The sequence below is a fragment of the Saccopteryx leptura genome, chromosome 5 (assembly GCF_036850995.1).
Source record: "Saccopteryx leptura isolate mSacLep1 chromosome 5, mSacLep1_pri_phased_curated, whole genome shotgun sequence".
NCBI lineage: Eukaryota > Metazoa > Chordata > Mammalia > Chiroptera > Emballonuridae > Saccopteryx > Saccopteryx leptura.
In genome coordinates, this window is record NC_089507.1 from 212148868 (window position 1) to 212168200 (window position 19333).

The 19333-nt window shown below is 49.9% G+C and overlaps 1 protein-coding gene across 1 annotated transcript; it reads left to right on the plus strand.

Annotated features, from left to right (window-relative positions):
• Positions 1–9123: 9123 nt before the first annotated feature.
• GDF5 (growth differentiation factor 5) lies at positions 9124–13733 on the plus strand. Its single transcript, XM_066386186.1, has 2 exons — positions 9124–10028; positions 12196–13733. Exons 1-2 carry the CDS (start codon positions 9404–9406, stop codon positions 13068–13070), a joined length of 1500 nt encoding a protein of 499 aa, XP_066242283.1. The 5' UTR covers positions 9124–9403; the 3' UTR covers positions 13071–13733.
• The last annotated feature ends 5600 nt before the right edge of the window (positions 13734–19333 follow it).

Here is a 19333-nt window from a genome sequence, read left to right on the forward strand (position 1 = left end):
ATTGACTGCTTTCTCATATGTGCCTTGACCACGGCCCTTCAGCAGACCAAGTAACGCCTTGCTGGAGCCAGCGACCTTGGGTTCAAGCTGGTGGGCTTTTCGCACTCATGCTGCCAACCTCGGGGTCTCAAACCTGGGTCCTCTGCATCCCAGTCTGATGCTCTGTCCACTGCGCCACCGCCTGGTCAGGCTCCTTGGGTGGACAATTAGGTAATAATACCATCCCCTCCAGTCGCTGGACAACCCCCCCCTTCTGACCCTGCCTCAGTGGGCGGGACTCGTTCTAGCCCCACCTCCTTCCCACTGACCAGTTCAAGCTCTAGGTAACCAGCTCAACCAGGCTTGACATTTTTTGAAGTAGGTGGCATCTCTTCGCCTCCGTTCTGTGCTTGATCAGTAAAGGATGTTTGGTGACAGCTTCCACAAGTTCAGGTCCTTCCCTTCCTCAAAAGTTATATTCTAACCTGAGACTCTGCTGCCTCATGCGACACAACAACTCAACTCCAAGATTCCGGGCAGGAACCAGGTAGAAGAACGCAATAGAAAGAGCATGGGGCTTGAAAGCAGACACACTCACCCGGGTTTAACAGCTGGCTTTACCTGCGCCCATAAAGAACCACCTTCCCTCTCTGAGCCTCAAATTTCTCAGCTATAATATGGAAATTACAGTACTTACCTACTAGGGTTCTTATGTGCAAATGGAGAATAGAATTAGATGAAGGGAGGGAGGAGTGGAAGGAGTCCGGCAGGAATCTGAAGTTTCTGAGCTCAAGAACGACAAAAGGTTTTCCTGGTTCCCAACTATCAATAGTAGTTCTCTCTAGGCAGAGAGATTGAGGAGCAGTGAGGAGGGAACTTTTTCTTATAATTTAATAAACTTTGGTATTGTTTGAATTTTTTACAATAAGAATGATTTAATTTTGGAATTATAATAGATTTAGTACACATACTTAAATTGAAACCTTTTTTAATTTTTATTTTAGATTTTATTTATTCATTTTTTTTTTATGAGAGAGAGAGAGAGAGAACGGGGGGAGGAGCTGGAAGCTTCAACTCCCATATGTGCCTTGACCGGGCAAGCTCAGGGTTTTGAACTGGCGACTTCAGTATTCTAGGTCAATGCTTTATCCACTGCGCAACCACAGGTCAGGCGAAAGCTTTTTTTAAAAGCTTATATTGGCCCTGGCCGGTTGGCTCAGCGGTAGAGCGTCGGCCTGGCATGCAGGAGTCCCGGGTTCGATTCCCGGCCAGGGCACACAGGAGAAACACCCATCTGCTTCTCCACCCCCCCCCTCCTTCCTCTCTGTCTCTCTCTTCCCCTCCCGCAGCCAAGGCTCCATTGGAGCAAAGATGGCCCGGGCGCTGGGGATGACTCTGTGGCCTCTGCCTCAGGCGCTAGAATGGCTCTGGATGTAACAGAGCCACGCCCCAGATGGGCAGAGCATCGCCCCCTGGTGGGCACGCCGGGTGGATCCCGGTCGGGCGCATGCAGGAGTCTGTGTGACTGCCTCTTCGTTTCCAGCTTCGGAAAAATGGAAAAAAAAATAAAATAAAAAAAAATAAAAGCTTATATTGCAGCCCTGGTCATATAGCTCAGTTGGAGAGCATTGTCCTGATATGCAAAGGTTGCCGGTTTCACCCTTCTTTCCTTCCCTTCCCTTCCCTTCCCTTCCCTTCCCTTCCCTTCCCGTTCCCTCTCTTTCTTTCTTTCTTTCTTTCTTTCTTTCTTTCTTTCTTTCTTTCTTTCTTTCTTTCTTTCTTTCTTTCTTTCTTTCTTTCTTTCCTTCCTTCCTTCTTTCTTTCTTTCGTGACAGAGAGAGGGACAGATAGGGACAGAGAGACAGGAAGAGAGAGAGATGAGAAGCATCAGTTCTTTGTTGTGGCACCTTAGTTGTTCATTGATTGCTTTCTCATATGTGCCTTGACAGGGGGCTCCAGCAGAGCGAGTGACCCCTGCTCAAGCCAGCGACCTTGGGCTCAACCCAGCGACCTCAGGGTTTCGAACCTTGGTCCTCCGCATCCCAGTCTGACGCTCTATCTACTGCGCCATCACCTGGTCAGACTATCTCTCTCTTTCTCTCCCTTGCTCTCTCTCTAAAATCAATGAATTAAAAAATAAAATAAAATAAAATTTTCTATTGCACAGAAAGTTATTTAGGAGGCTGATGAGAGTGGTTGCTTCTGGGAAGGACTGAAAGACCTGGGGTGGGAGAGAGACTTCCTGTGTATTCTTTTATTTATTTATTTATTTTTATTTTTTATTTTTTTGTATTTTTCTGAAGCTGGAAACGGGGAGAGACAGTCAGACAGACTCCCGCATGTGCCCGACCGGGATCCACCCGGCACGCCCACCAGGGGCGAGGCTCTGCCCCTCCAGGGGGTCGCTCTTGCCGCGACCAGAGCCACTCTAGTGCCTGGGGCAGAGGCCAAGGAGCCATCCCCAGTGCCCGGGCCATCTTTGCTCCAATGGAGCCTTAGCTGCGGGAGGGGAAGAGAGAGGCAGAGAGGAAGGAGGGGTGGGGGTGGAGAAGCAAATGGGCGCTTCTCCAGTGTGCCCTGGCCGGGAATCGAACCCGGGTCCCCTGCATGCCAGGCCGACGCTCTATCGCTGAGCCAACCGGCCAGGGCCTGTATTCTTTTATACTGTGTGAAACGTTCTCATCATGAATTTGCATTACTTTTCTATCGAATAAGTATTACTTTTTGTTTTTGTTTTGTTTTGTTTTTGTATTGTTCTGAAGTTGGAAACAGGGAGGCAGTCAGACAGACTCCTGCATGCACCCGACCGGGATCCACCCGGCATGCCCACCAGGGGGCGATGCTCTGCCCATCTGGGGCGTTGCTCTGTTTCAACCAGAACCATTCTAGTGCCTGAGGCAGAGGCCACAGAGCCATCCTCAGCACCCGGGCCATCTTTGCTCCAATGGAGCCTCGGCTGCGGGAGGGGAAGAGAGACACAGAGAGGAAGGAGAGGGGGAGGAGTGGAGAAGCAGATGGGCACTTCTCCTGTGTGCCCTGGCCGGGAATCGAACCCAGGACTCCTGCACGCCTGGCTGACGCTCCACCATCGAGCCAACCGGCCAGGGCCGAATAAGTATTACTTTTTAAAAGTTTAAAAATCAAAGGAAAAATATTTAAAATGAAGACTAAAAGTGAAAAATGTGTGGTTACTTTGTTCACACCCTATAACCTCAACAGACAGAAACACACATAACACCTACACACAGTTTCCAGATTGGTTTTCTGTAGCAAGTGGTATGTGTTGACCTAGGACCGAAGCCCCACGGTTGATCAAGGTGCAGTTCCCAAGGAGCTCAGCTGGGGGAGCCATTGAGCGCTCACTGGAGGAGGGCTGTGGCAACTCCCGGGTAATTTAAACACCACAAACCAGAAGGATGACTGGGGGCAGGAGTGGGCTCCCTGGATCAGGACAGCCCTGGCCCTCAGATTTAAAGAAACACAGACAGAAGGTCAGGGATTCCGGGCCTTCCCTTAGCGGATCTCTTCCATGTAGGGTGGTAGCAAGAACGAAGGTCCGTTTTTCCTTGCTGTGGGAAGAGCGTCAATTTCCGAGTCGGGTGCCTGGGTTGAGTCCTACCTCTGTTGTTTCTAGCTTAAAAAAAAAATTCAAATTTGTGCCAGTCACTTAACTTCTCTGAGACTCAATTCCCTCATTTGTGAAACAGGGACAATATTAACAACTGAATCTTTTTTTTTCTAACTATAATTTATGGAGCACCTACTATAAGCTGAAAGAAAAAGAAAGAAAGAAAGAAAGAAAGAAAGAAAGAAAGAAAGAAAGAAAGAAAGAAAGAAAGAAAGATGCTTTACATATGTAAATACATTTATTGTAGCTCTTATAACTAGTCTGTGAAACAGATATTGTCCTCATTTTAGAGATAAAGAAGTTCAGAAAAGTGTGTATTTTTGTTTGTTTTTGTTCCTTCTCAGTGAGAGGAGGGGAGGCAGAGACCGACTCTTGCATGCACCCCAACCAGGATCTACCTGGCATGCCCACCAGGGGCGATGCTCTGCCCGTCTGGGGCCATGCCCGCAACTGAGATCTTAGTGCCTGAGGGAGAGGCCATGAAGCCATCCTCAGCACCTGGGGTTAACTTGCTCAATCAAGCCATGGCTGCATGGAAGAGAGAGAGAGAGAGAAGCGAGAGGAGGAGGGGTGGAGAAGTAGATGGGTGCTTCTCTTGTGTGCCCTGACCTGGAATTGAACCTGAGACATCCACATGCTAGACCAACGCTCTACAACTGAGCCAGCTGGTCAGACCTAAACAGTGGTCTTTTTTTTAAAGGTAAATAATAGCCAACATTTATGTAGTGTTTCCTATGCGTGTAGTCACTCTTCTAAGAACTTGACTCATACCTGACCTGTGGTGGTACTGCTGACCTGGAACACTGAGGTCACCAGCTCAAAACCCTGGGCTTGCCTGGTCAAGACACCTACGAGAAGCAATCAATGAACAACTAAAGTGAAGCAACTACGATCTTGCTCCTTCTCTGTCTCTCCCTCTCCTTCTCTCTAAAATCAATAATAAAATCTTTTTTAAAAAAAGAAAGAACTTGACTCAACAACTTAACTCATAACAACTCTATGAAGTTGCTATAGTATTATTATTCTTATTTTATGCATGAGGAATCTGAGGCAGGGAGAGGTGAAATGATTAGCCTGAAATTCTATGGCTGGTGAATGGAGGGGCCAGAGTTTGAAGTCAGGTAGACTAGCTCTTAATCATTGTGTTAGAACTCAGACAACTCTCCTATTTAAAACCCTCCACTGTGTTTCCCACTGCACTAAAAATAAACCCAACTTCCTTTCTCCGGCGTGCAAGGCCTCACTCGACTTGGTTCTGCCATGATCTGACCTCATCTGTCACTGTCCCCCTCACCCAGTCTGCTTCAGATGCACCCACTTCTCCTGGTTCTTCAGCTGTGCCAAGCACATTGCTGCCTCAGGGCCTTTGCATTCGTTGTTTCCTCCACCTGAAATGATTATCCCCCAGACTCTTGTATGACTCATTCCCTCACTACACCCACATCTCCGCTCAAAAGGCATCCCCTCAAAGAGGCATTCCTAGCTAAGATAGACACCCCTTTGATGCTGCTTAATCTTTTTCGCAGCACTTAGAATTTTCTGAAATTACGTGTTTGGTTGCTTGTCTCTTTCAGCAGAACGTGAGCCCAGACTTGGGTGTCTAGTCCACTGCTAGGTATCCAGTGCTCAGGCCCGGGACCTACCATATGTTAGACCCCTAGTATATAGTTGCTGGATGAATAAACGAATGAAGGGGCAAGGTCACGCAATGGGTTAGTGGCACGGTGAGGACACGAACTGAGTTGTCTGGTCCTGCAGCCTGTGCTCTTAGTCACTGTGCTGGGCTGGGCTGGCCCTGAGAGATCAGGAGGTTCTGACAGCACAATGAATGTAAAGCACTTTGAAGATTGCCAAGTGCTGGAAAACAAAGGATTATTATTATTACCCTTCAGTTCACTGTGTGCTCATCTGTGAAATGGGGATAATGAAACCCTGCGCTGCCGACTTGAAGAGAAGGTTTTGCGGCGGGCCAGTGAGACAGGGGATGGAAGGGCAGACGTACACGAGTCAGGCTCGGTGCGGTCGAAGGGACTGCAAAGGTGATTTCCACGCCAGTGGCTTCCCAAGGCTCCCATCCTCTAGCTCGAGTTTGACATTAATATTGCTGACAGGAGAGGGGGAGGTAAGGGGACATGAGGGGCCGAGGGACTCTGCGTCCCAGTAATTAAACATGTTGGGACTGAAGCGCTGCCAGCGGCAGCATCTGGTTGCAATTACCAGAGGGGACCGAAGTGATTAGTCACCTTTATAGTGAGAGCCAGGCTGGTCTCCTGGGCTCCTCCCTGGAGAGGGCCTTCTAAGCAAGCTCCGAGTCCCCTTTCCCTGCTCCCACCCCACTCTGGGGTCCCCGGGTCCTCCAGCGATAGCCCCTGATCTGAGTCCTCCGCTTCCCAAGGTCCCAGCCCACGGGATGAGACTTGACCGAAAGCCAAGAATACCATAACGCCCCCACCGCCCTTTTTCTTCTTGTGTTTCTAGAGGCCAAGTCGGGATTCTTTGGTAAAAAAAAGAAAAAAAAAAAAGTGTCAAAGCAGGAATTAGGCTCCAAAAGTAATTTAACCTTTCTGAACTTCAGTTTCTTTATCTGCAACCTGTGGGACTAACAACGCCTTCATCGTTGCTTTGCTGCAAAGATAAACGAGATAAAAAGGCGGAGGCATACCGGGGCGCACGTCTAGTTTACGGGAGTACGTGCTCGGTAAATAGTAGCTGTTATTAATGTTTTCCAGGTGCTAGGCTAATCACTTTTTATGATTCATTTCACTGAGTCCCTATAAAACCCCTGTAAGTAGGGACTGTCATGGTCCCTGTTCAGAGTTCCAGAGAGGTTTAGGGATTTCTAGAGACCGTACGATGTTCTAAACCACGTAGCAGAACTGGAATTCAGCATCAGGTCTGCCTGTATCCAGAGTCCTCCTCGCTCTTTATTCAGCCGTGTGCAGGGGTCTATGGGCTCTTTGATTTGTTCATCCCTTCATTTATTCACTCGCTCAACTTAACAAAGTGCCTAGTGAGTGGCAGGACAGACTCCCTGCCTTTAAGGAGCTCAGAGTCCAGCAGGGAAGGCATGATATGTCCACAAATAACTACATCTTAAAGCAGAAAGTGATGGCTTTCATATATAAGGGTGGTTAGAGAGTTATTCATCCATACAACACATACTGCGAATCTGCTATGTGCTGGGCCCGGTGCCCAGCGCTGGGAATAATTGAAAGATAAATATAGTACGGTCTAGTCATAATCTAATGGGGGAGACAGATATATAAATAAATTATTACAGTTATAAGGAATTAAGTTATGATTTAAAAAAAAAAAAAAAGGAATGAAAAAAGTACACAGAAGAAATGAACTGTGTTTGAGACAAAGGGCAAGGGCAGAACTGGGGATCTTTGAGCTGCCAAAGTAGAATGGGGTACAGAAAGTATGTGGTGGCAATTCTGGAGTACATATTTTCAGGTGGATAAGGGAAGGCTTCCTGGAGGAGGGGGCACATGAGTTGGCACTTTTCAATGGGTAGGATTTAGATAGAGGGAGAGTTGGAACAGATATCCTAAAGGTGTGGCAGCCAGTTTTAAGGGAATTATAGGACAGGCAGTGAGGAGGACAGAGACAGTGAGGCGGGGGGGATGGAGAGGAGGGAGGAATGCCAGACAGGACTGCCTAAGCGGGGACAAGTCAACAGGGAAGTCAAGTGTTGTGAATCCGGGCAGTTGGAAGGATAGGAATGAGTTCAGGTCTTCTTCAAAGCTTCCTGAAAGAATGCGTGGTGGTGCGTTGGCCCTTTGCAATGGGGAGGTGGAGCTCTACTGGGTTTTCTGACCGAGGAGCACCAAATGAAACTTAAAATGGCCAACTGATGCTGCTGTGCTCTGAAGATCAGTAAGGATCTCGGAGCGTCACCATGAAAGGGTTAGTCAGGCACCTGAGTGCTCCAGCTGTGAGTGTCATCTTTCATCATCAAACACTTACTGAGCCTCTACTCTGTGCCCACTTATGCTGGAAAACCAATCCGGTGACCTTAGAGTATGAACATCTCTATTAGGCAGGCTCAGAGAATCTCAGATTAAGAAGTAAACATGCTTGGCCCTGGCTGGGTGGTTCAGTGTAGAACATCATCTTGGCATGCCAAGGTTGCGGGTTCGATCCCAGATCAGGGCACATATGAGAAGCAACCAATGAGTGCACAGCTAAGTGGAAAAACGGGTGATGCTTCTTTCTCTCTACCCCCACCCCCTTTCTTTCTCTCCCTCTCCCTCTCTTTCTTTCTCTCTCTCTCTCATTAATGGGAAAATTTCTTAAATAATAATAAAAATAAGGAAGCCTATCTGATTACTGCTTCTACTCCTACAGTGTGACAAGTAGTGAAATGTACAAGGAAGAGGTAATTGGTTCTGTCTGGGGATCAGGGAAGGCTTCCTAGAGGAGGCAAATTTTCAGGATGAAGCTCTCAGGATGCAGAGGACTTCTTTCAGTTGTGGGAGTGAAAGGAGGGTATTCCAGGGGTAGGAAGCAGCTTCCCCCCATGAGTCCAGCTGGAATTGAGACTTCTTCCAGAGCTAGCAGAAAAGCATCATGTGGGAAGTCATTCTTCCAGCCTCCTGCAGGGGCCGCTGCTGCCCCAGCCTGGGTCTGCCACCTCTGGCTCAGCTAGTCCTTTCCAACAAAACTCTGAATCTGTCTTTCCTGGGGTGATAGTGAGGTACACCCTGGACCTGCCTCCACCCAAGGAGTGGGCTCTGGGATGATGATGCCCTCCAATACCTGAAGAAATCATCTGAGTGTAGTGAATGGCTTTTGGGGGAGGGTGTAGTGGGTACCGATATTTTTCTGTCTCTGGGTCACTACAAGTTTATTAAAATAAGAGAAACTGTGGGTAAATGCTGCCATCTGTGCTGCCCCCCCCAACGACAAATCAGGCCCCAGACTAGACGCATGGGGTTGAAACTGCTTTAAAAACACCCCAAGGACTGAGCTGAAAAACCACACTCCCCGTGCTTCTGGGGCTTATGGTCCTGGAGCTCATTCCTCAGCGTCTCTCCTCAGGAGGGTGGGGTGGGCTGCCCCGTGAGGTGGAGGTGAGGACCCCTGAGTCGGCTCCATGGACCGAGGGGCCCCCTACGCCTAGAGTCACGCTTCAGGGCTCCGTGCCAAGAGCCCCCGTGAGCCGCGGCCTCGAAAGGGCAGCGGTGATTTTTTTCACATAAATATATCGCACTTAAATGAGTTTAGACAGCATGACATCAGAGAGTAATTAAATTGGTTTGGGTTGAAATTCCGTTTCCAATTCCTGAGTTCAGGTTTGTAAAAGATTTTTCTGAGCACCTGCAGGCGTGTGTGTGTGTGTGTGTGTGTGTGTGTGTGTGTGAAGTATTTTCACTGGAAAGGATTCAAAACTTAAAAAAAAAAAAACAAAACTGGAGCACACAGGCAGCATTACGCCATTCTTCCTTCTTGGAAAAATCCCTCAGCCTTATACAAGCCTCCTTCAAGCCCTCAGTCAGTTGTGCAGGAGAAAGGGGGCGGTCGGCTTTCTCCTTTCAAGAACGAGTTATTTTCAGCTGCTGACTGGAGACGGTGCACGTCTGGATACGAGAGCATTTCCACTATGGGACTGGATACAAACACAGCCCCGGCAGACTTAAAGAGTCTCAGACTGCGGAGAAAGCCTTTCCTTCTGCTACTGCTGCCACCGCTGCTGTTGAGGGTCCACTCCTTTCATGGTTTCTCCTGCCACACCAGAGGCACCTTCGCTGCTGCCGCCCTTCTCCGTGGTGTCATTCAGCGGCTGGCCAGAGGATGAGACTCTCCAAACCCCTCACTTTCTTGCTTTGGCACCTGGCTTGGCTGGACCTGGAATTGATCTGCACTGTGTTGGGGGCCCCTGACTTGGGCCAGAGACCCCAGGGGACCAGGCCAGGATTGGCCAAAGCAGAAGCCAAAGACAGGCCCCCTCTGGCTCGGAACATATTCAGGCCAGGGGGTCACAGCTATGGTGGGGGAGCCACCAATGCCAGGGCAAAGGGGGGCACCGGGCAGGCAGGAGGCCTGACACAGCCCAAGAAGGATGAACCCAAAAAGCTGCCCCCCAGATCGGGTGGCCCCGAACCCAAGCCAGGACACCCTCCCCAGACAAGGCAGGCTGCAACGCGGACTGTGACCCCAAAAGGACAGCTTCCGGGGGGCAAGGCACCCCCAAAGGCAGGAGCTGTCCCCAGCCCCTTCCTGCTGAAGAAGGCCAGGGAGCCTGGGGCCCCTCGAGAGCCCAAGGAGCCGTTCCGCCCGCCCCCCATCACGCCCCATGAGTACATGCTCTCGCTGTACAGGACGCTGTCCGATGCTGACAGAAAGGGAGGCAACAGCAGCGTGAAGTTGGAGGCTGGCCTGGCCAACACCATCACCAGCTTTATTGACAAAGGGCAAGGTGAGGGGGCGGGGTGGCAGGGGCACGGCTCCGAGGGAGGGGCATCTGCATGCGTGGAGGGGCCTTTCGGGGCCCTGACACCGCACTGGTGGGGGACGGTGTGTGCACCCGGCCTGGGGAGGTGTCTGGGACTAGCTCACACACACCAGGTCTCAGGCTGTTGCCATGTCAGTGTTGGAGGCACCTGGACATGACCATGTCCAGTCCCTGCAAGGTGCAGAGGGGATGACTAACACCAAGAGAGGAGGCGAGACCTGCCAGATGGTGGCAGAGCTGGGGACCAAACTCTGAGACTTCTGATCACCAGGCCATGCTCCCTTCCTGTGTGGGTTGGCCAAACCTTCTAGGCTCCAGGGGTTTGGAGGTTTTCTCAGATGGCAGAGAGAGAAGTTAATCTGTAGCTACCTGGTCTGCAGCTTTGCCCTCAGATTAGGGGGCAGAGGAGGCAGGATGGGTGAAGACAGTAAATGAGGCATCTTGGAATCATGGGATGACCTTTAAGTATATGGGGTTTGGGAGTGGACAGCGGGTGCAGGGTTTAACAATGTGGCCTTGGGGAAGGAAGCTCCTCCCTCAGGGTCAGTTTCCCCATCTCTACAGCTCTATGGGAGTTGGAGTGGCTGATTTCCGAGAGCCCTTCAAACTATGAAACTTTATGTCCTGTCCCAAACACACAGATCATTTTGATCATTAACCCAGGAGAAAACGGCAGCCCTCATTGCTCCCTCTGCCCACCTGGCGTTACTGGCTTGGCTTTTGCTCTCAACTAGCTGTGTGATCTCAGCAAGTCTCTTCCCGTCTCTGAGCCTCAGTTTCTCCCTCAGTGTGATTGCTGGGGTCCACGCAGCTCCTGTGCTCTGTTCTGAGTCTTAGGACTTTGGCTGGCAGGGTGGGGGAGGGGCCGGAGAGTGGGAGAGGCTCCTCATTAGAGCTGGCCTGTGGGGGGGGGACAGGGTGGGGGGAGGCACAGAGGCAGCAGGTCTGGCTGAGGTGGGGGAGGTGGCCTGGCTGCTTGCCCAGTCAGGGAAAGCTGTGACCCCTCGGGGGCTCATAAAGTAAGTCCTTGTGCCCCCCAGCACTAAGGCAGCTTGGAGAGGGGGAGATGGGGAGTTTAAAGGCCTAATTAGTCACCTTCTAGAGCAATATATGAATGCTTCCCAATGGCAAATTGGTATTTAGGAAAGAGGGCCTGCTGGTTTGGACATACTACTGAGCTTCGTATACACATACACAGCCTTATATTTGCACATACGTGCTGCATCACACCCATGAACACACACGCCTTCTTGCAGATATTTATGTATGCACAGAATCTCCTTACATATACGTACACACATACCCTTGAAATTTTGACACAAGCCCAATCATATATGTACATGTGACATGTCACTTATATGCCACTTTCTTACTCACGGATGAACCCAATTATACACACAAACTTACACACACACACACACACACACACACATACAGAAACACACACACTCATATGTCCAGCAGGGTGAGACACAGACACAACAAAACCATTAGACTGGGAAGCAGAGAGATTGGACTGCAGACCAGCTTGGTCATTAAGTGGCTGTGTGTCCATAGTTGGGTCACTCTCCCTCTCTGTGCCTCATCTGTAAAAAGGCAACACTAAGATCTTCTGTAAGGTAGAGTGGAAGCAGCTTCAGACTGGGTATAAAAAGTTCTCGGCCAGTGTTTCAACTCTGCTTTTTCTTAGCAGGATGACTTTGAGCAAGTCACTAAACTTCTCCTCTCAACTTTCCCCTTTGGGAAGACAGGAGTAATTATAATGCCCACCCCACCTATTTCACCAATGGGATATCATATTAGATAACAGGTTAAGAGAGAGGTAGGTAGAAAACAGTTTTGAAGTTGATGGATCCCTGATATGAACAGTGATTGATGCAAATACCTGGAATCACTCACATCACCCCCAGCCACCTCTACAGATAAACAACCCTACTTGGTAGCTGTGTAGGACGCTCCCTTATTCTGAAAAAGTCTCTCGGTGGTTTGGGTCTTGGCCTCTCTCAGAGTGGGGAAGAGGTTAAACAAAGCTCTCTGGATGGGGAGAGAGCTGCGGCCCTCCCCCGAGACCTCGAGGTGATTGGCTTTCTTGATGAGGTTGCGGGGAATGACTTCTGGGTGTTCTTTCTAGATGACCGAGGTCCTGTGGTCAGGAAGCAGAGGTACGTGTTTGACATTAGTGCCTTGGAGAAGGATGGGCTGCTAGGGGCCGAGCTGCGGATCTTGCGGAAGAAGCCCTCGGACACAGCCAAGCCAGTGGCCCCTGGTAGCGGGCGGACTGCCCAGCTGAAGCTGTCCAGCTGCCCCAGCGGCCGGCAGCCGGCAGCCTTGCTGGATGTACGCTTGGTGCCAGGCCTGGACGGATCTGGCTGGGAGGTGTTTGACATCTGGAAGCTCTTCCGAAACTTTAAGAACTCGGCCCAGCTGTGTCTGGAGCTGGAGGCCTGGGAACGGGGCCGGGCCGTGGACCTCCGCGGCCTGGGCTTCGACCGGGCTGCCCGTCAGGTCCACGAGAAGGCCCTGTTCCTGGTGTTTGGCCGCACCAAGAAACGGGACCTGTTCTTTAATGAGATCAAAGCGCGCTCCGGCCAGGACGACAAGACTGTGTATGAGTACCTATTCAGCCAGCGGCGAAAACGGAGGGCTCCGCTGGCCACGCGCCAGGGCAAGAGGCCCAGCAAGAACCCCAAGGCCCGCTGCAGCCGGAAGGCCCTGCACGTCAATTTCAAGGACATGGGCTGGGACGACTGGATCATCGCGCCCCTTGAGTACGAGGCCTTCCACTGCGAGGGCCTATGCGAGTTCCCCCTGCGCTCCCACCTGGAGCCCACGAACCATGCCGTCATCCAGACGCTGATGAACTCCATGGACCCCGAGTCCACGCCACCGACCTGCTGTGTGCCCACCCGGCTGAGTCCCATCAGCATCCTCTTCATCGACTCCGCCAACAACGTGGTCTATAAGCAGTACGAGGACATGGTGGTGGAGTCCTGTGGCTGCAGGTAGCAGCACTGGCCCTCTGTCTTCCTGGGTGGCACATCCCGTCCCCGAGGTGCCGGTCACAAGAGCCCCTTCTCGCACCTGTGGGATCACGGAGGGGTCAGGAAGCTGCAGCCAGGAGCGTCTATACCACACAGCCTGCCTGAGAGGGGATTCCCGCAGCCGTGCTCATTCTCTGAGTGAGGTTTGGGCTAAAGGTCCCTATCCATCAACAAGTCCCTCTGTCGGAGGGTTCCTGCCCTTCTGCTGCTCTGACGGGCTGGCCCAGGCCCGGGAAGACAGACTCCGGGCAGGACTGCAACCCAGCAGACCCGGGGTTCAGTGAGACTCAGCCCAAAACCTCTCCTTTCCTGGGCCTCCTTGGACTCTGGACTCTCCAGGGAGGACCCCTCTTGGGAGAGCCATGGGTGCCACATCACCCTTGAATCATCACCATGGTGCCTGGGGACCTTCTGCCCCTGGGTCAGATATGTCGCTGATTGGGCAGGGGTGGGAGAAAGGGGGAGAGGGCTTGGGCAGTGGTGAGGAATGTAGGGCTGTTAGACTGTTAGATTAAAATGTACATTGATGAGCTAAAAAGCAAAACTGTGCCTAAAACTGCGGCAAATCTTTTGTTTACTCCAGGGGACCCAGCGACCCCTCAAAGAATGACTGACCAGGGAGGGGAGGTGGGTGGCCTCATGTATAAACGCTGTGTCCAGGCCCAGCCCCCGTGCCCAGTCCTGGAAACTGAAGCAGAATGGGACAGAGAGCACAGACTGAGCAGGGCAGTGCTACCTCTAACCCCATTCCCGCGCCTCCAAGGGCCCGCTGGTCGGGAGCGCCATCTGCTCCACCGGGGCCGGCCAGCAGAGTCAGGTTGGCTTTTTGGCACTTCTTAGTCAAGCTGGTTGTCTCTTCAATAGATCCCTGAATGGGAGGGAAATTGGGCATTTCATACCCTTTAAAATCACCCCTATGCCATTCACTAGTGTTGCTCCCTACCCACCTACTCTCAGAATGAACGGACCGCCACTTAAAGGGCCCTCTGCCTCTCACTGGGGAGCCTGGGCTGCCGGAGATCTCCTCCTCCCCTATTGAGGCATCTCCTTTTTGCCACTGTCCACCGTTCCTCACGTGATCTTGTCTAGGCCCTGTTACCGTCCTTCACTACCCCTCCCCGGTCACACCTCACTCCCACCTCCTCACCCCCTCTCCAGAGGCGGAGCTGGAGCCCTTCCCCTTTGCATTCCACATGATACAAATACATGATTATGTATTAGATAAATAACCTCCCCACCGCTCTCAGGCAGTCCACTGCCAGACACATCCTGACAATGTTTCCTAGTTGGGGCTTTGCCCAGACTAACTGCCCACTTCCTTTTCTCCACTACGGTCTTCAGTGGGGGCATGAGACGTGAGCTCGTGGGAGGGCACAGCCCCCTGTTAGGGAAACTCGGGCACTTGAGTCCCTGTTCTGAGGGCTCGCGACCAGGTCCCTCCTGGCTTCTGAGAGGGAGGGCCAGGGTAAGGGAGTCCAGGCCTCCGCTTTCTGCCCAGGGGGCCTCAACATTTTCCCCACCTCTCTCCAGCTGAGCCTTTGATTCCCAGGGCTCCTAGCCAAAGCTGTTTCAACAGTGGGTATCCCTGCCCAGCTCTGGGCAGATCTCGTGTCCCTTCTCTCTAGAGCTGAAACCTGGGTTGTCAGGACTAAAGCAAGAGCCCGCGCCTGGGGCCTCGCCCTCCATGGCTGGGCTTCGTTGTGTTTGGCAGGTGCCAGGCCCGCAAACTCGGGAAGTAAACAAAGAAGCCGCCACAGCAGATGGAGTTTTGGTGTGTGTGAGAGGAGAGTGAGCCCGGAACAGGCCGTGGGTCCAGGGTGAGCAGTGTGGACACTGGGTGGCCGGAAACCCACGGGCAGAGAGGCGGGGGCCGGAGGGGTCACAGGTAGGGCTGGCTCCTACACACACTTGTTTACTGGGCTCTGTGTCCCTAGTTTCTTGGAAAGTCTGACAGAACTGGAGCTGCTTCCTGCCGTCACCCCATCCAGGAGTTTCATGTCACCCCAAGCTGCGATGCTATTCCTGCTGAGGGTCTGGGCGCTGAATTGATTGTGGAGGCTCTGGGCTTGATACCCAAGGAGCCCAGGGGCTGCCTCTGCTGCCTCAACCTGTCCTGCGACCCTCTTCCACAAAAGAGCCACTAAGACTGTGTATTGTTCCCCTAGTCCCACCCGTTGGTCCAATCAGATCACTGTGGGGTGGGTAGGAACAGCCCTTCCATCCTAACCATCTGATCTATTCAACCGCCTCCTTGGAAAATGATCTCTGCCAGGTTCCTTTCTCCAGTCTCCATCCTACAAGCTACATTCTTGCAGGACAAGACATTGTACAGGACATTCTTGCACAAAAAAAGGGACAAGGCTTAGATCAGTGCTTAGAGTTTACAAACACTCTCCCAGCCATGGTCTTGCAGCGCTGGAAAGGCTAAAAGGCAGCCCAGTTTCAAATTTCACGCCTGTCACTTAGAGTTAGAGCATTTGTGCAAGTAACAAAATTCCATGAATCTTGGTTTCCTTATTTGTGGGGGGGGGGGAGTGGTAAGCAGGCAGGGCAAGGAATAGTACCCCCCTCCCATTTTCACAGAAGAGGAAACTGACACCAAGAAGTAACCACAGGGGTTTCCTACAGGTCTCAGTGTTCTTTGTACCATTTTTGCTTCTTTTCTGGGCCCAGACTTCACTGACCCCAGCCCTGGCAAGCAGTCAAATTACCCACCCAGGGCTTGGCTCCCTGGTCTTAAAAGTATCACCTTGGGGACACACAGTGTTGTTAGTTCTTAGGGAGAAACAGCTAAGCAGATAGCTTAGGGCAGAGAAAACAGGAGGCCTGTAGAGGAGGCGAGAGGTGATGCTCCCAGTGCTATGATGCCCGTCTCTTGGCCCCTTCCACCGTCCTGTGGTCCAGGGCCATGTGCAGGAAAACCAGCTTTTCTAGGCTTTGGAACACACAGCCTTGGGAGTCCTCTCAGACTTCACTCTGACTCCACAACTCGTCTTCTAGCCAATCTGAATATAGATATGAGAAAGCAGAAAAGAGAAGGATTAGTCATATTTGCTTAGAAGTCAGGCAGACCCAGGTTCCGTTTTTGGTTCTACCACTTTCCAGCTGAGTGACTTTGGGCAAGTTACTTAACTTCTCTGAGCCTCAGTTTCCCTATCTGTCAAAGAGGAATAATAATGTCAAATGTATGGGGCTTGAGATTCAGGAGAGGGGCTATTCTTCCATTTCATCAATCTTTGATTGGTTGGTTTATTGATTCACTCATTCATTAATCAAAAATATTTATTGAAGGTCTGCTCTGGTCCAGACTGTGTGTTGAGTGTTGGAATAATAACAACCACCACAGCTGCCAGTGTTGTTTGAGGGCTTATCATGTGCCAGGTCCTATGCTTAGCACTTCACAGGAATTGTCATATCTTGTAATAATCATGTCCTCAAGTTTCTCTGAAAGAGAAAATAAAGATCCCAACGGATGCTGGGATGATAAGTCTATAATAGGCCAAATCAAAATAGATAAAATAAAACAGAGGAAAACATCAAATTGTATATCTGAATGCTTGAAACCAACCATACAATGATAGGATGTAAAAAAAATGTGATTTCACAACTTCAGGTAGAAAGAACGTTGTTGGTGGCTGTGTAATAAATTGAATATAATGTGGGTGCCTTAATGTGAATACGAGTGTGGGCTTCATTAATAGACATGTGTGTAGTGTGCATGCCCAAGGAAACTGTGTTTCTGCTCTGTCAAGCAGGACTGGGGGCGAGTAAGGGAAAAGCAAAGGCAAGGGTGAATTCTGTGGTTTTTTGCTTGGGCAACTGAGTAAACAGTGTGCCGTTCAACAACAACAGAAAAAGAGAACACGGAAGGAGAAATAGATTTTGAGAGGAGAGGAAGATAATGAGGTGAGGTTTGGACATCAAGTTTGAGAAACTCTGTAGAGACTGGCTTTAAGTCTTCCATGAAATGATAAAAAGAAGAAAGGATATATGCACATGATAAAAGGAAGTCCTTGTTTAATGGTAGGAAGTTGAGTTTCCTTCTGATGGCTTATAATTTCTGTGTTCTCTGTGCAATCGGATGTGAGGCCATCCATCTGTTCAGAGACAGTAGGAAGGGGTCAGAGTCAAGGTATGAGGAATGTGGAAAAGTTTCCTGTTATGAGTTGAATCACCCTTACAACGATGTGTTCAAGTCCTAACCTTATACCTGTGAATATAACCTTATTTGGAAAAAACGTCTTTGCAGATGTAATCAAGTTAAGCCAAGGTCATTGGGACAGGTCTAAACCAATATGACTGAAGTCCTTATAAGGAGACAAGGGACACAGACACGCACACAGGGAGAAGGCCATGTGGTGACAGGGACAGAGATTAGAGTGATGCCCCTGTAGAGCACAGAACAGAAGGATTTCCAACCACTGCCAGAAGCTGAGGAGGGCAAGGAGAGACCCTCCTCTGGAATCCTCAGGCAGAGGAATCCTGCCGATCCTTTGGTTTTGGACTTCTAGTCTCCAGAACTGCGAAACAATACATTTCCATATTTTGAGCCACCTGGGCAGTGTGTGTGTGTGTGTGTGTGTGTGTGTGTGTGTGTGGTATGGCAGCCCTAGGAATCTAATACAGTTATGAATAGTGATATTGGAGAAAGGGGGTAGAGTTGAGCAAAATAGAAGCAGGTAACCATATTTGGGGGGTACCAACAGGCTCCTTGCATGATTTTCTCCAATAGAACCCAATAGTCTAGATGTAGGCATAGACTAAATGGGATGGGGGCTTTGCAGGTGGGCAGGATAGAAAGACGATTGAGCAAAGGAGTTAATGTTGTCGAGAACAATGAAAATGATAGACCACATGGTCTGAGCAACATAGGAGAAGCAGTAAAGAGAGCAGAGGGTTGGCAGACTATAAAGAGAAGAGTTCAAAAGCCTGGGGGTCTCAACAAGGTACAATGACAGATGTAGTACATTGTGTCCTTAAAGTCATGGTGCACTTTTGACTGGTCACAGGAAAGCAATAAAAGATGATAGAAATGTGAAATCTTCACTAAATAAAAGGAAAACTCTCCCAGTTTCATACCTATGCAGTGTTCGATGTGGCCTCATGCACAGATTTTTTTAGGGTTCCTTAGGTAGCTATCCCATATAGCCTCTGCAGACTCGTCACTGACTGATGGCCTACCAGAACGGGGTTTCTCCACCAAACTGCTGGTTTCCTTCCACTGCTTATCCCACCGAGTAATGTTATTCCTATGTGGTGGCGTTTCGTTATAAACGCGCCGATATTCACGTTGCACTTTGGTCACAGATTCGAATTTAGCAAGCCACAGAACACATTGAACTTTTCTTTGTACCGTCCACATCTCGACTGGCATGGCCGTGGGCTGCTCTGCTGTATACACGTGTTACGTCATCATCTGCGCATGCGCACAGGCTGCCACATCATCCTACAGAAACTGGGAGGGTTTTCCTTTTATTTGGTGCAGATTTCACATTTCTGTCATCTTTTGTAGCTTTCCTGTGACTGGTCAAAAGTGCATCATGACTTTACAGACACACTGTAGGAGTAATGAAGAAAGGATGACATAATAGGATGGTCAGAACACAGAATGGCATCAATTAAAATTTTCAGAATTAAAACAATTCTGGTACTGAGGTCCAGGAATAGGCCATGGAGTGGGCGGCTGGACACTTCACAGAAATGGAATCATACTTATACAGTACGTAGCCTCTTGGGATTAACTGCTTTCACTTAGCATAATGTTTTTGAGGATCATCCACGTTGTAGCATGTACCAGTGTATTCCTTTTTACTGCTGTGTAATAATCCATTTCCTGGATATACCACCTTTTATTTAGCCATTCATCAGTCCATAGACATTTGTTTCTACTTTTTAGCTGTGATGAACATCCATGTACACGTTTTTGTGTCAACATGTTTAAATTTACCTTGAATGTATACATAGGAATGGAATCACTGGGTCATATGGTAATTATACATTTATCATTCTGAGGAAAAGCCAGACTTTTCCAAAGCAGCTGTGCCATTTTACATCCCCATTGGTAACGTTTGAGGGATCCAGTTTTATCAGCACTTTGTATTATATGTCTGCTTGATTATAGCCATCTAGCGGGTAAATGATGTCTCATTGTGTGTACATATTCACACATGCACATGTGTGTATCCCTAATAACTAATGATGTTGATCATTTTTTCATTAACGGAATGA

Coding starts and splice junctions, on each gene's coding strand:
- GDF5 (XM_066386186.1), top strand. CDS start 9,404: ATGAGACTCTCCAAACCCCTCACTTTCTTGCTTTGGCACCTGGCTTGG. Junction 10,029..12,195: donor CTTTATTGACAAAGGGCAAG/GTGAGGGGGCGG, acceptor TGTTCTTTCTAG/ATGACCGAGGTCCTGTGGTC.